Genomic DNA, 16,445 nt, shown 5'->3' on the forward strand with positions numbered 1-16,445 from the left:
CATGGCGCTGGTGCTAGCCCCTCCACAGTTGCTGAATCGATCCAGGCAAGGCGCCCGTTTTGCTGTCGTGAAAGTCCACGAATTCTGCGTCGGAGTAATTCTCCGCTCCCGGGAAAAATCGGGAGGGCCGTCGTGAACTCGGCCGAGTTTCACGACGGCCTCGGAGGCTGCTCCACGCCCCCTATTCTCCCCTCCCAGCGGGGCTAGGAGCGGCGCTCCGTAACTCTCGGCCGCCGGGCGGCGCGCTGAGAGTGATGTGATATCAGCCGCGCATGCGCAGGTTGGCCGGCTCCAACCCACGCATGCGCGGCTGACGTCACGACGGCTGACAGCTCGAACCCGCGCATGCGTGGTGGCCGTCTTTCCCCTCAGCCGCCCCGCAAGCCGTGGCGGCTTGATCTTGCGGGGCGGCAGAGGGGAAATAGTGTGTCCGATTGAGACGCCGGCCCGACGGTCGGTGTGCACCGATCGCGGGCCTGTCCCCTCCTGAGCACAGTCGTGGTGCTCATTCCCCACCAGGCCACCTACAAGCCCCAAACTGGCATCTCACGGAGTTTTCACGACGGCAGCGACTATGTGTAGTTGCCGCCATCATGAACCGGTCGCGAACGGCAGGCCGCTCAGCCCATCCGGGTCAGGGAATTGCCAGTCGCCACAAAAAACGACGAGCGGTGATTCTTCTGAGCGGGCGGTGGGAGAATCGTGGGGGGTGCCAGGGGGTCGTGAAATTAGTCGGGGGGCCCTCCCGCGATTCTCCCATGCGGCGTGGGGAGCGGAGAATCGCGCCCTTAGTCTCAGAAACGGAGAATCCCGCCACTTATTTTTATGTGTACCAACAATGGCACTGACTCCAGGAAGTGATGATTTGGATCAAATTACACTACAAAACATTAGTAAATCTGCCTATAAAGCCAATATTGGCTGCAGACAATTCATGGGACTATACAGCTCTCGAGACCAAATGCACCAATCTCTCTTTAATGGCTGTCATGGTTACCATGCACCCCCATTGAGCTCTAAGATTTGTACCTACCTCGCACTTCTGCAGGAGCATCAATCAATGAAAACTACACTAATTGCATGAGCCTGCCTAGAAACTGGAAATAATATATACATTTGTACCACATATCCATACCGGCTGCTATGATTCCCATGTAACAAACATTCTTGAAAATTGTTGCAATCAAACCTGTTCAATAATTTATTATTGGGCAGTTTTAAGATTATTAAAGATATAAAAATTGGGATTTTCACGCTTCAAAAACCCAAGTATCATTCCTATCATGTAAAATGAGTCCCTACAGAGCTAATAAAAATTTATCTTTCAACCCAAATTTTATCAGTTGATTTTCTTCCTTTAGCCTTTAGCCGTCAGTTCATTTATGTCTTAAACTGACCATTATAAGATGTACGATTCTTATAATTACCTTCATATTAAGAAACATAAATGAAGGGCCTTAGGTCACAATGCAGAGCATCATAAAGATTGTTGCTAGACACAAGCGAAGAGTAATCAATAAATAATGATTAAGTGACAAAAGCTGAAGAAGTAAATGGATAGGTGTAGAAGAATTAATTTTAGGAGAGGCAATTAAAAAACAGTGGAAAAGAAAGGAAGAGAAACAACAGACTGTGGGAGGAAACCAGAGCACCCGGCGGAAACCCAAGGAGACACGGGAAGAAAGTTAAAACTCCAGCGAGATACAGTGAAAAGTATATTTCTGCAAGCAGCTCAAACAGATCATTTAGTACCATAAAATAAAATAAAATAAAAAGTAATTACTTAATAGAGCAATACAAGATACACAATGTAAATACATAGACACCGGCATCGGGTGAAGCATACAGGGGTGTAATATTAATCAGGTCAGTCCATAACAGGGTCGTTTAGGAGTCTGATAACAGCGGGAAAGCTGTTTTTGAATCTGTTTGTGCGTGTTCTCAGACTTTTGTATCTTCTGCCCGATGGAAGAAGTTGGAAGAGTGAGTAAGCCGGGTGGGAGGGGTCTTTGATTATGCTGCCCGATTTCCCCCAGCAGCGGGAGGTGTAGATAGAGTCAATGGATGGGAGGCAGGACTGGGCTGTGTTCATAATCTCTGAAGTTTCTTGTGGTCTTGATTTTGATTTGATTTACTGTCACATGTACTGAAGTACAGTAAAAAGTATTTTTCTGCAGCCGAGGAACGTACACAGTACGTACATAGTAGACACAAGAATAATCAACATGGAACATTGACAAATGGTACATCAACAAACAGTGATTGGTTACATTGCGGAACAAGGGGCCAAACAAAGCAAATACATAAGCAAGAGCCGCATAGGGTGTCGTGAATAGTGTTCTTACAGGGAACAGATCAGTCCGAGGGGGAGTCATTGAGGAGTCTTGTAGCTGTGGGGAAGAAGCTGTTCCTATGTCTGGATGTGCGGGTCTTCAGACTTCTGTACCTTCTGCCCAATGGAAGGGTCTGGAAGAAGGCAAAGCCTGGGTGGGAGGGGTCTCTGATAATGCTGTCTGCCTTCCTGAGGCAGCAAGAGGTTGATACAGAATCAATGTGGGGTGGCAAGTTTGTGTGATGGACTGGGCGGAGTTCACCACAGTCTGCAGTTTCTTGCGATCTTGGACCGAGCAGTTGCCATACCAGGCTGTGATGCAGCCGGATAGGATGCTCTCTATCACACATCTGTAGAAGTTTGAGAGAGTCGATGCAGACATGCCAAATTTCTTTATCTTCCGCAGGAAGTAGAGACATTGTTGGGCTTTCTTGATTGTTGCATCAATGTGAGTGGACTAGGACAGACTGTTGGTGATGGTGACCCTCAGGAACTTAAAGCTATCGACCATCTCCACTTCAGAGCCATTGATGCAGACAGGAGTGTGTGTCGTGCTGCACTTCCTGAAGTCGATGATCAGTTCCTTGGTCTTTCCAACATTTAGAGAGAGGTTGTTTTCAGTGCACCATGCAACCAAGTGATTTATCTCCCTCCTGTAATCTGATTCGTCGTTGTTTTGAGATGCGGCCCACCACAGTCATATCATCCGCAAACTTATAGATTGAGTTGGAGTTAAATCTTGCCACACAGTTGTGCGTGTATAGGGAGTACAGTAGAGAACTGAGCACACATCCTTGCGGGGCCCCGGTCACACACACACACACAATTTACAGTGCAGAAGGAGGCCATTTGGCCCATCGAGTCTGCACCGGCTCTTGGAAAGAGCACCCTACCCAAGGTCAACACCTCCACCCTATCCCCATAACCCAGTAACCCCACCCAACACTAAGGGCAATTTTGGACACTAAGGGCAATTTATCATGGCCAATCCACCTAACCTGCACATCTTTGGACTGTGGGAGGAAACCGGAGCAACCGGAGGAAACCCACGCACACACGGGGAGGATGTGCAGACTCCTCACAGACAGTGACCCAAGCCGGGAATCGAACCTGGGACCCTGGAGCTGTGAAGCATTTGTGCTATCCACAATGCTACCGTGCTGCCCGTGTTGAGGACTATTGGGGAGGAGGTGCTGTTGCCTATCCTGACAGATTGTGGTCTGTTGGTGAGGAAGTCGAGGATCCAGCTGCACAGGGAGGGGTCAAGTCCAAGATTGTGGAGTTTGGTTATTAGTCTTGTTGGGATAATGGTGTTGAAGACGGAGCTGAAGTCAATGAACAGCAGACTTATAAAGGTGTCCTTGTTGTCGAGGTGTTCGCATGTTGATTGCAGAGCCAGTGAGATAGCGTCTGCTGTGGACCGGTTGCGGTGATCGGCAAACTGCAGTGGATCGAGACCGTCTGGGAGGCTGGCAGTGATCCGCCTCATGACTAGCCGCTTGAAGCATTTCATGATAACAGACGTTAGGGCCACCGGTCGGTAGTCGTTGAGGCAGGCTACCTTGTTCTTCTTTGGTACTGGTACTATGGTGGTCCATCTTGAAGGGGGTGGGCACCTCAGAGCGGAGGAGTGAGGCGTTGAAGATATCTGCGAATACACTCGCCAGCTGGTCTGCGCAGGCTCTGAGTGCTCGCCCAAGGACTCCGTCAGGACCCGTCGCTTTCCGCAGATTCACTTTCAAGAAGGCAGCTCTCACCTCTGAGGCTGCAATAGTGGGTATGGGTGTGTCCAGGGCTGTTGGGGCGGGTGGCACTGATACTTTGGCTGACTACTCAAAGCGGGCATAAAACTTGTTAAGATCATCGGGTAGGGATGCTCCAGCCCCAGATATTCCGCCTGGACTTGCTTTATAGCCTATGATCTTGTGTAGGCCCTGCCATAGCCTTCGTGGGTTAGTGTTGTTGGCCTGGGACTCTAGTTTGATCGGTATTGTCTTTTTGCATCCCTGATGGCTTTCCGTACTTTGTACCTGGATTTCGTATATAGGTCAGGGTCGTCAGACTTGAACGCCTCCGTCCGGAACTTCAGCGTTGAGTGAATCTTTTGGTTGAGCCAGAGTTTCCGATTTGGGAATACCCGTATTGTCTTCTTCGGTACACAGTCCTCGACACACTTACTGATGGGCCAAGCAGTTGCCATACCAAGCTGTGATGCAGCCAGATAGGATGTTTTCTATGGTGCATCTGTAAAAGTTGGTAAGAGTCAGTCTTGGCATGCTAAATTTCCTTAGTTTCCTGAGGAAGTATAGACACTGTTGTGGAATTTGAAGCTGTTAACCATCTCCACCTCGGCCCCGTTGATGCAGACAGGGGTGTGTAACCCTTTGCTTCCTGGGGTCAATAACCAGCTCTTTAGTTTTGCTGATCGGACCCTTTAAGAGTTTTGTCATTTTAAGTGACATCATTTCTAATTCTTCTAAACTACAGAGAAAACAAACCCAATCTCTTCAATTTCTCCTAATAGGATAGATGTGCCATCGCAAGAATTAGATTGGTGAACATCCGCTGCACTCCCCGATTGCAGGTATATCCTTCCGTAGATAAGGCGATCAAAACTATTCACAATGGGCAGCACGGTGGCACAGTGGTTAGCGCTGCTGCCTCACAGTGCCAGGGACCCAGGTTCAATTCTGGCATTGGGTGTCCATGTGGAATTTGTATGTTCTCCCAGTGTCTGCATGGATTTCCTCTGGGTGCTCCGGTTTCCTCCCGCAGTCCAAAGATGTGAAGGTTAGGTGGGGTTACGGGGATAGGGCGGGGGAGTGGGCCTTTCAGAGGGTCGGTGTCAACCCAATGGGCTGAATGGCTTCCTTCTGCACTGTAGACATTCTATGAATGCTCCAGATGCAATCTAACCAAGGTGCTATACAATTGAAGCAAGACATCTTTACCGGGGTACACAAATCCTCTTGAATTAAATGTTAACAAGAGATTATGCTGAATTGAACGAGTGATCCAGAGACCCAGGCTAATAGCTCTGGGGATACAGGTTCAAATCCCATCACAGCAGCTGCTGAAGTTTAATTTCAAATGATAAACACTTTGGAATTGAAAACTCATCTCAGCAATGGTTTCATGATCACCATCACTGATTGCCGTAAAAACCCATTTGACTCATTAATGCCCTTGAGGTAAAATATTCTGCTGTGCTTACCTGGTCTGACCAACAGGTGACTGCAGATCCACATCGATGTGGTTGACATTTAGCTGCCCTCCCTTTTGCTAGGCCATTGCATTCAGTTCAAGGGCATTTAGGGATTAGCAACAAATACTGGCCTAGCCGGTGATGCCTACGTCCCATAAAATAATAAAAATATACAATTTGCCTACCTGATTGCTTGCTGCACCTCCATGTTAACATTCGGTGACTTATGAACAGGGACATCAAGGTTCCTTTGGACATCAACACGTCACAATCTCTCACTATTAAAGAAATACTTTGAACTCTGCTCTTCCTGACAAAGTGGATAACCTTACACTGACCCAAGTACTGATCTTTGCGCTACCCTACTAGTCACAACCTGTCAACCTGAGAATGGCCCATTTATTCCTGTACTGCTTTCCACCCATTAACCAATACTCAATCCATGCCACAGTACTACACTCCATATGCTCTCATTTTGTTTACTAACCTCCTGTGAGACCTTAGCAAAAGACTTCTAAAAATCCAAATGCACCACATCCACTGGTTTCCCCTAATCTCTACTGCTAGTAAAATCCTCAAAGAATTCCAACAGGTTTGTCAAACATGATTTCCCTTTCATCAATCCATGTTGACTCTGTCCAAGCAGATCATTATCGTTTAAGTGTCCAGTTAGCACATTCTTTATAATAGATTCTAGAATTTTTCTACTACTGACGCCAGGCTAACAGACTGTAGTTTCTAATTTCTTTTAGTTCCTCATTCCTGCTGGTTACTTGGTGCTCTTATTATTTCTGTGTTTGTTTGTATCTTCCTCCATGAAAACAGACTCAAAGTAATTATTTAGCTTCTGTGCTATTTCCCTGTTCTCCATTATAAATCCTCCTGTCTCTGCCTGACTGACCCACGTTTGTCTTTGCTAATCTTTTCCTCCTTTGCATTCATCATCTATTTTCTCTTTCCTTATAAGTTTCTTGAACCTCCTTTGTTGAATTCTAAAATGCTCCCAATCCGTTTTTGGCACCTCTTCTTTGATCCGATACAATCTGTTAACTTTTATTATGAACCACAGTTGACTCACTTTCCCTGTTGGGTTCCTGTGCCTTAAAGGAATGTATATTTGTTGTAAACTACTCCGGATGAGGCAGTGGTGTAGTGGTACTGTCACTGGACTAGTAATCCAGAGACCCAGGCAGGTGGTGAAATTTGAATTCAATAGAAATCTGGAATTAAAAGCCGAATGATAACCATTGCCAATTATCGTAAAAACCCATCTGGTTCACTAATATCCTTCAGGGAAGGAAATCGGACGTCCTTCCCCAGTCTGGCCTCCATGTGGCTCCAGATCCAGAGTAATGTGGTTGATTCTTAACTGTCCCTCACTGAAATGGCCTAACAAGCCACTCAGTTCAAGGACAGTTAGGGATGGGGAATAAATGCTGGCCCAGTCAGCGACGTCCACATCCCAAGATTTTTTTTTAAATTCTTTAAATGCTATTCATTGCATATCTATTGTCATACCTTTTAATGTATTTCCCCGATCCAAAACAGCCAACTTGCCCCTCATACCTTCATAGTTTTTTAGTTTAGATTTAAGACTCTAGGATGAAATTACATTGTTTTCAAACATAATGAAAAGTTCTGCCATATTATGATCACTCTTCCACAGGAAGTCATTTCTCATTGCATTATACTAGATCTAAAATAACCTGTTCCGTAGTTGGTTCCTCAATTTATGCTCTAGGAAAGCAATTTATACTTATTCCATGGACTCATCCTCCACAACATTAGTACTCATTAGCTTTACCCAGTCCATATCCAGAATGAAGTCCCCTATGATTATTGCATTAGCCATGTTACATGTACCTCTAATTTCCTGAGTTACACAGTACACAACATTGCCACTACTGTTTGGTGGCCTATAAACAACTCCTCCTACCAATGTTTTCTGGCCTTTTCTGTTTCTCAGCTCCACCCAAACATATTCCACATCTTGTTCTTTCGATATAATACCCTCCCTCACAAAGATACTGAACTCATCCCTTATTATCAGTGCCACTCCATCTCTTTTAGCTTTTTGGCTGGCCTTCTGAATTTCCTTGAATATTCAGTTCCCATCCTTGACCATCCTGCAGCTACATCTCTGCAATGGCAATTAGATCTTCCCCATTTACTCCTCTTTTTCCTGTCAATTTACTTAGCTTGTTGCGAATGCTGAGTGCATTCAGATAGAGTGCCTTTAACTCTGCTTTTTTAACATTATTCTGTACTTGATGCTGGGATTTGTTACTGCTGCCTCCCACTTCATGGAATTATTTTTTTTCTCCTAGTTTAAACACCCCCCAACACCCCGAGCCATCACCCCATGAGGATATTAGTCCCGGTCCTGCTCAGGTATAACCCGTCCTCCTTCTATAGGTCATATCTGCCCCAGAACTTGTCCCAATGCTTCAGAAATCTAAAACCTCCTACATCATTTTTTCCAGCTACATGTTCATTATTTTTATACTCACTGGAATGGCTGACTTTCTGGGGAATGTGACCTAGTACCTGGCTGACTTTGGTGAGGTGCTGGGGGACATGTCCCGCTCTCAGATGGGAATGGCCGACGTGCTTGTCCCAGTCACAGGTGGGCATTGCCGAGATGCTGCGGAGCTTGTCCCTATCGCAGTTGGGCATTGCTAAGGCACTGCAGAACATGGCCCAATTACTGAGGAGTCGAGGGCATTGACACATTGGTGCAGACATCGGGGAGTCGCCAGGGCTGGCAGAGCCAGATGATGCAGCAGCCAGGGCTCGATCCAGCTGCCCCTCTATCCCGAGGTGAACCCCAGGGCCCTATGGGCGAGAACGGGAAAGAGGGTGCTGGGTGCTAACCCAGACCATTCCCATAGAGTGGGGATGGCAGCCAGCAGCTCCCAAGAGTTCCGCCCATCTGATGATGCCACATCTCAAAGTCAGTACACAGGACAGGACGGCTCTGCATGTGCCATTGACAAGTGCACCGAGGCCCTCCGGCCCCAGAGCCCTCAGAGGACACCCACCAGGGGCATCAAAGGCTACAGAACGAGGTAAGCAGCTGGCTGCCTCCACCTCAGATGTGCCTACTGGGGACACACCTAGACATAACGGTAGAGCAAGGAAGCTAAGTATGTTGCGGATCACTGAGGGAAATGTGGGAGGGGGGGGAAGTAGGTAGGGGAGGGTGGGGGGGGTGGTGAGGAGAGTGGGTCGGCATCATCGGGAGATTGGGGCATTGTTGAGCGCCTGTGACACATTAAAAACCCTTGACCACAGCAGTATGATGTCTTTGTCACTTTCTTCCATAATACAGACTGACCTCCTTGGTTCGTCTCTCCAGGTATCTCCCCCTCCCAGTCGCACTCACCCACACTCCGGCCGTGGACATGTCCAAAACTATGTCCTATTCCCTGGGTGTTCGGATGTTGGCTGCTGCTTGTGTGGTGTTGCCTCCCACAGTGTTCAGGCACAGTGTACATGCATCAAGGTGTGACTGAGATGCTAGGCAATGACTCCCACTATATGGCCCACCCACCCACGGGAATCCACTTGGGTTGTGTGAATTGCCCACTTAACCGCAATTGCCAATTCCCAATTAACAATAGCCTTCAGCCACACGGCCAGAGGCCTTGACCATCGGTGGAGGTTACAGTGGTGCAGACAGGCAGAGGCTAGGGTTGGCCCCAGAACGGGTACACACGATCCATAGAACATACAGTGCAGAAGGAGGCCATTCGGCCCATCGAGTCTGCACCAACCCACTTTTGCCCTCACTTCCACCCTATCCTCCTAACCCATGGTGGTGTCGCGTGCGGTTGCCCCTTCCCCCACCAGCACCATCCCCTCCCATGGTAATCCACCCCTGCGGAGAGTGCCCCCCCCCCCCTCAGCAAGCCCAGCCCCCCAGGCTCTCTGCCTGTGAGCAAAGATGGCTTTTACCTCCTCGGCTCCCCGCAGAAGCCCTTCTGCCAGGTCCACCATTTTCAAAAGGAGTACTAATCGGTGCCAGCGTGACCACTTGCTGGGGAGGCTGATGAATGATGGCCGTTGTACATTGGGTCACTCCCATTAATTGGATGGAAATAGGGCTTAATCAGTGATAATTGGTTTCTCGCCACGCTACGGCGAGATCCAATTTCGCCTCAGGGAGCAGGCCGGTTGCATTGCAAACTGTTTGGCGCCTGGCGCAGTTCTCGTTTTCAGCCTCTCCCGCTATTCACCGGCCTCGTTTCAGTCGAGCGAGAGCGTAATGAGGCCAGAGAATCATGCCCCATGTGACAATTTAAATTTCTTGCTTCACTTAGTCATTAGGAAACAACAGGATGGCTTTTCTGCTGCTCCAGTGAATATGTATGTTGTGGTATTCAGTCAAACAGACTAGGACGGTCCCAGGCTTAATCCTTGGCCTGAGATCACTAATCCTAAAAAGTATTTCTCATGTTGTGTGTCATTCTGGTTCAGTGGTCAGGTGGGGGGATTGAAATTTATATTGTTTTCTTCATTTTTTTCAAATCCTTGTGTTGATCTAACGATTGATATAATTAGGAAATTACACTAATGTAGTCACTGGTGTGTTGTAATTTTTGTTGGATTTCAATTTGGCTTCTACTGATCTACATATAAAGAATGAATGTGGAAAAAACACTGCCATCTAATGGATAACTGCATTTATAACATTGCCATTAACAGCAATCGTTTCAGCCCTGCTGGTTTAAGTCAAAATGCAGGTGTAACAAAATGTCGATGGAAAGGGAGCAAAAGGAAACCTTGGAAACATTTAAAGATTTTAAATGCTACTTAGTCAGGAACTGCACTTGTAAAATTTTTGTAAAACTAAATGCAATTGCGTTCACTCAGGAAACTATGAAAGAAAGTAGACACCAGTGACTGGATTTTCATTCTGCGAAGACGGTGGCTTCAGACACGAATATGTCATTAATTTTGTGCTACTAGTTAGTGAGTCGGGCTGATGACATATTCTTGTCTCCAGCCTATTTTTACTGATATTGCTCCTGGGAAGTGAGTGGTATCTGCCTCCCAGTGATAGGCAAGCATTAAGGCCAGTTAAATTGCCTATTATGGGCACTCATTACACAATGTAATGGGCCCCCCATGGAGATGCAGAATGCAGATGCCTTCCAACGGCATGGCCTCCTTTAATAGTCCCATCCCCCATGATTACCTGAAAGTTGTGGCCACATTTTTATTTTAACTTTCTGAAGTCTTTAGGGGACGCTTCCCACCTATATTAACAGCAGTTACCAGCAACCCTCAGCCTTGGGCGCTTTCATTGGCCCTTGTGGCTGCAGTGCCCAGCCAGAATTGTTCACCTAGTCAAAAATCGCCTCCAGCGACCCCACTGCTACTTCCACGCTCCCGGCTTAAGGCCAGCATCGGGATCAGGACCCGGGAATGGCCCTGCTCTCTTTAGTGTAACCAAGATGGAGCATTCTCACTGGGGAGCATTCACACTGGTGCCATCAGGTTTAAAAGCCTGTCACCCTGCTGTGGGAAATTACTGGAAATCTCTTTGGTATGGAAACCTACTTGCAGATCAGAAGCAGGTGAGTCAACACTTACTTTTCTTGAACACTCTCATAGGCTGACCAGCTCATTTGTCAAAAATGTTAGCTTCACATCAAATATTATTCATGCTAAAACAAACAGGTTTCACGCACCTGGATTAATGTCAGATCCTCTAGTTTTAGCCTGAAGAGGTAGTTCCTGCAAAAAATAGAATTTACAAGATTATTAATCTAACTCAAGGGCAACTAGGGATGAGCAATAAAGGCTGGCCCAGCCCACATCCTATAATTTTTTTTCAATTTAAGGGCAAGGGTCCCGCTATGTAACTGGAACATATTCTGCAACACAAACACAGATTCAAAGTCGTTCCGCATACTAATCACCTCAATTGCAATTAACAGAATGTCTAAACAGGGAGTCGTGAAGAAGTCCCAAAGAGTTTAACATCAATATCCACAGGGCAATTTTCATTATAAAGGGGAAGCAGTGGTGTAGTGATATTGTCCCTGGACTAGTAATCCAGAGACCCAAAGTCATGCTCTGGGGACCCGGGTTTGAATCCCGCCATGACAGATGGTGAAATCTGAATTCAGTAAAAATCAGTAAGAATCACAGTCTAAAGATGGCTATGAAACCATTGTCGTAAAAATCTATCTTGTCCTTTCGGGAAAGAAATCTGCCACACTTACCTGGTCTGGCCTACCATTTGACTCTAGATCCAATGTGATTGGGCAATAAATACTGTCCCAGCCAGCGACGCCCACATCCCATGAATGAATAAAAAATAAAATAAATAAAACGACTACTCAAAAAGCCAGGCTATTTCTGTTTCTTCTACAAGACAGCGTTGGGCCACGAAGCTTTATCATGTGCCCTTAAGTTCATTATGAAAAGGATAGTGGCACACTATACAATTTACAATGAAGACTTGTTATAGCTTTGATAAAGGCTCAGAAATGGGGCTTTATCACAGGAACAGAGGAGATTAAAGAGTATTTATAGAGATTTCAAAATGATGAAAATGTTTGGGGAAGAAAAATAATGAAAGATTGTTTCCACTAGTTGATAAACATGGGAGTATTTACTCCGTGTTATCACAGGAAGAACAAGGTACAAATTAGAAGAAATTTTACACATAACAGCTTATTAAGCCATGGAATTCTTTACTGCAAATGATCTTTGAGGAAGAGTTTAGAATATAATTCTTTAAGAGGAAATTGGTAAGCATTTGAGAGAGTGCAATTTAAAAGTATATGGGAAGCAGGCAGGGATTAGAGTAGATGGCCCAGGTTGAAGAGTTAATAATGGCAGAGATATAAATATTGTGTTGTAAATTCTATAACTTCAACACTAATTGCCTCAGGTCGGGTGGGGAAGGTTGTGGCAGAGGGATTAAGAAAGTGAAATATGCAGAATGTGGCCCCCTACCTACCATGCATGCCACAGACATGGTTTAAGAAGTGGCAGATACCAGTGAGTTCGAGGTTCCCTGGAGAGTATCCGGGCACTTTGTTACAGGACTTAAATCAGGTTCCCTCTGTTGATCACCCCCAACTTCCTAATTTCCAACTCCCTTTCCAACTCCCCGCATCTGGAGCTTTCTTTCCTCCCAATTGTCGAAGATTGTCCCCAAGGCTGCAGCTCCCTGTTGCTATTGTTCCATCCCACCCTCCCGCCAGCTGACCATCTGTTTCTTTGGACTTCCCGTTGGGAGACAGACATACAAAATGTTAGAAGTGGCGCCAGTGAGATGGGCAAAACCTCTGCTTACCCAGCTCAGCCTCACTCGTACTCTCCTCGCAAATATAGGGGCCTCTGACCCTAGATGTTCAATTAACTAGTGTGCCTGAGACTGGACTATAAGAATTGGAAGAAGTCACGGCCACTCCTCCTTTATGTTATCTTAATAAACACATTCCTGGTATTGTCCCCATATATGTAATTTTTCATGAATCTGAAATTATATCATTGATAATGGTGCTTTGGACACATCCAGGTTTAGGCTTATCTCCCTTTTTTAACATTTGCATATATCAATGTGATGATATTGCTATTGTTTTACTTGAGCATGTGAAGACAGCATGGTTTTGTCTGTTTAAATTAAAAGGAAGATGTTGTTTATTCGCCCACATTCCTTGGTTTTATATTTTTGATTATATGTAGAAATCCGCCACTCCCACTTTTTGATTAGAAACTCAACGTTTTGAGCAGGTTTGGGCAACTCTCCTGATTAACAGCCACAGTGACTTCCTCAGCACCACTTGCTCTTCAATTATTTGGAGCAGAAGAGAGCAACATGAAATGTCAGTGACAGCCTTGTGCAGCTTGGAATCATTCCTTGAGCTCCTCCGTCCAATGTATGCACCCTGCAGGTTGGTTACAACATAACCTTTGGATGGAATTTTATTCTGCCCACCTCAGAAATGGAGTGGAGGACTGGGAGGCCTGTTGAATCAGGCAATGGGAAGGTATGGAGTAGAGACCCAGTCACCTTCTCAACATGCCCTGCAGCCTGATGGGGTGGCGTGAAGGAGGAGTGGTGGGTTTGGCACTCCATGTCCAATGGAGGTAAGGGCTGCCCAAAAGTGATGACTCTTGCTGCCCTAAATACTAACCCCCCCCCCCCCCCCTCCCTCCCCCCCCCCCCCCCCCCCCCTTCCTTGCTGGAGCCTCCCCGGCTGGCCCAGGCAATCCAGCTTCATTTACTTTCACCCCAAGCTTCAGCAACAACCCCGCAACCAGGGCCTACTAAAAATCGGCAGTGTCTACCACTTTCAGTGGTGCTGCTGGTAGTGGAGAGCTGCTAGCCAAGGGTTATCAGCCCTGAACACAACATGGGCCCCAACTCCAATCAGGTGAATGGCACTAAACTGGGTCCAGGGGTGTGGAATGGCCTCACCAGGGTCGTTTGTACACCCCAGCCCACCACTGCAAACACTAAATTCCACCCACTATCCCCAGACTATGAACTCTACTTCCCAAGAAAATGAAAGGCTAGCAAGCGGCCCTGTCAGATCTGTTATATTTAATACTTTTCATTTACCATCTAAGGTAGATGCCATTAAGAGAAAATCACTAGTAAGCAGCAATAGATTATCAAAAAAATCAATAGCAAAACTCTTGACAACACAAGTTCTTTTTCAATGGCATCTAATAGGTAATCAAGACTGAATAGGGTTGACAAGAGTAGTCAAGCAAAGCTGACTGTTCCAAGAATTGAAAGAAATGGCATTTTCAAGATGGAATTTCACAAACCTCAGTAAATTTGTCTTTCCAAAAATATCACGGGCTGTTTTATATATATGTAAGAAAAATGTCTTACTTTGCTCCAACGATGAGCTCTTTATGGCCGGGGTCAAAGGTCAATTGTGAATAGTCTGTTACATCTGTAGCCTTAAATGTGTGCAGCCATGGTGCAATATCTGAGAAGAAAGCAAAAATATCCGTAACCTAGCTGGCAACAGATTATATAGGAGACGATCAATAGGCTCATGCCAATACCTGTAATTGAAATGCAGTGAACTAGATTAATTAAACCTGACACAGAGGCCTTTGGAACTGAGTCTCGTCATTAAATGTGCCAGAACTGGGCCCTGGGTTTGTATCAATCTGTTACTGAAGTGTCAGTCCTGACAGAATTACATCAACATTATCACTCAGGCGCCAGCTCCATGAAATCCCGAGGGACTAAATTAAAGCTTAGCGGGACAGATAAAAGAAACCTTCCAGATGTACTACAGTTTCTCCAAAATTCAACTGACAAGATTAAACTTTTTCAATCATACCAGGTTCACTATTTCAGAATCAATCTCAAAATCCCCCTGCTCCTGGAAAATGTTTCTGCTATTCTTGTCAGAAAGTCACCCGTTGATTGATCTTCAAGTCTTCTCCAATCACCAGCAAGATCCATTTGAGAAAATAAAACAATGGCTTTGAATGACAAATTTGCTTTGTGAACCCACCATGAATTTAATTTCCAGCATTCCTGTTTGCCTGACCTTGTAAAATGCATTTTAATAGTAAATATGTAGGCAGTAAGATTACCTGTAAACAGCAGAATTATGTTGGTTACTTCCCAAACGCTTTCTGCAGAGTGTAACTTTGGGCATAAGACACTTTACAACCAAACTGCTGTGGACAAAGTTTGTTTCCTGCAGTATGCATTTTGCAATTAATCTGAGGTTCCAAGTGAATCTGTCAGCTTTCAAGTTTCCCTGCTGATTCTGTTTCATCAGGGTTCATTATTATTCTTGTTTGAAAAGAAAGACCTCACTTTCATCAAGGGGCCCAACACTTTTTTTTAACACAGCTGACACTGGTTGTTTAGTGCTCAGTTTATATTTAACTTTCTGAGCAACGCCTACTACATCTTGCTTCAGATTTCCTATATTATCCCAGAACAAACTTTTCCACATTTGCCTTTTTTTTAATTATCAGCAAAAACAATGCAATTAAAAATTTGGCAAAGCATTGAACTCACAGCAAATATCAGATTATGGTTTTCTTGCAATATTTTACCACTCTGAAATAAAAGGTCATAGTTCAAAAAAGATGCAGGAAAGTGATTCAGGGGCCAGAAAACTTCAAACTCTGCTTACTCCAGGGATCTCAGTGACAGAACGAAAAAGGCAAGGGAAGAAAGAGATACCACCCCCAACTCTAATTCAGTGCGTTCTCTCTTTAGAGATAAGCAGCCATGCCGAGACTTGCTTACTCCAGTAAGGTCATTTTGTACTGCACAAAAATAATGTCAAGAAGAAGACATCACAATGACCCGAATCCTCTGGTCTCCAGATCGTCAAAGACTGGACGTATGACAGAAGATGCACGGTAGCACAGTGGTTAGCACTGTTGCTTCACAGCGCCAGGGACCCAGGTTCAATTCCGGCTTGAGTCACTGTCTGTGCGGAGTCTACAAGTTCTCCCTATGTTTGTGTGGGTTTCCTCCGGGTGCTCCGATTTACTCCCACAAGTCCCAAAAGACATGCTTGTTAGGTGAATTGGGCAATCTGAATTCTCCCTCAGTGTCCAGAACAGACGTCGGAGTGTGGCGACTAAGGGATTTTCACAGTAACTTCATTGTAGTGTTAATGTAAGCCTACTTGTAACACTAATAAAGATTATTATTATTATTATTATTGAGACTCTGCGGAAGTCATGACATATTGGGGGCGATTCTCCCAGATGGAGCCATCATGAACGCCATCGCAACACAGGGGGCCAGCAAGGCGCTGGAGCGGTTCACGCAGCTCCAGCCTCCTTTCCCAGCACCAAATGGGCGTGGAGCCAACCCGCGCATGCGCAGTTGGGCCGCGCCAACCTGCGCATACGCGGGGAACATCTTTAGTGCGCCGGCCCCAATTC

General features: G+C 45.8%; 1 protein-coding gene across 3 annotated transcripts in view; it reads right to left on the bottom strand.

The window, feature by feature from the left end:
• The window catches only part of sema5a (sema domain, seven thrombospondin repeats (type 1 and type 1-like), transmembrane domain (TM) and short cytoplasmic domain, (semaphorin) 5A), a 267,608-nt gene that overhangs the window by 137,597 nt on the left and 113,566 nt on the right, over window positions 1-16,445 (bottom strand). For all 3 annotated transcript variants that reach the window (XM_038797605.1, XM_038797604.1, XM_038797606.1), the window contains exons 3-4: window positions 14,404-14,503; window positions 11,234-11,279 (exon numbers count right to left, since the gene is read on the bottom strand). In XM_038797605.1, coding sequence (XP_038653533.1) covers window positions 11,234-11,279; window positions 14,404-14,503 — 146 coding nt within the window. The remainder of the gene's footprint in view (window positions 1-11,233; window positions 11,280-14,403; window positions 14,504-16,445) is intronic.

The sequence above is a fragment of the Scyliorhinus canicula genome, chromosome 5 (genome assembly GCF_902713615.1).
Source record: "Scyliorhinus canicula chromosome 5, sScyCan1.1, whole genome shotgun sequence".
NCBI lineage: Eukaryota > Metazoa > Chordata > Chondrichthyes > Carcharhiniformes > Scyliorhinidae > Scyliorhinus > Scyliorhinus canicula.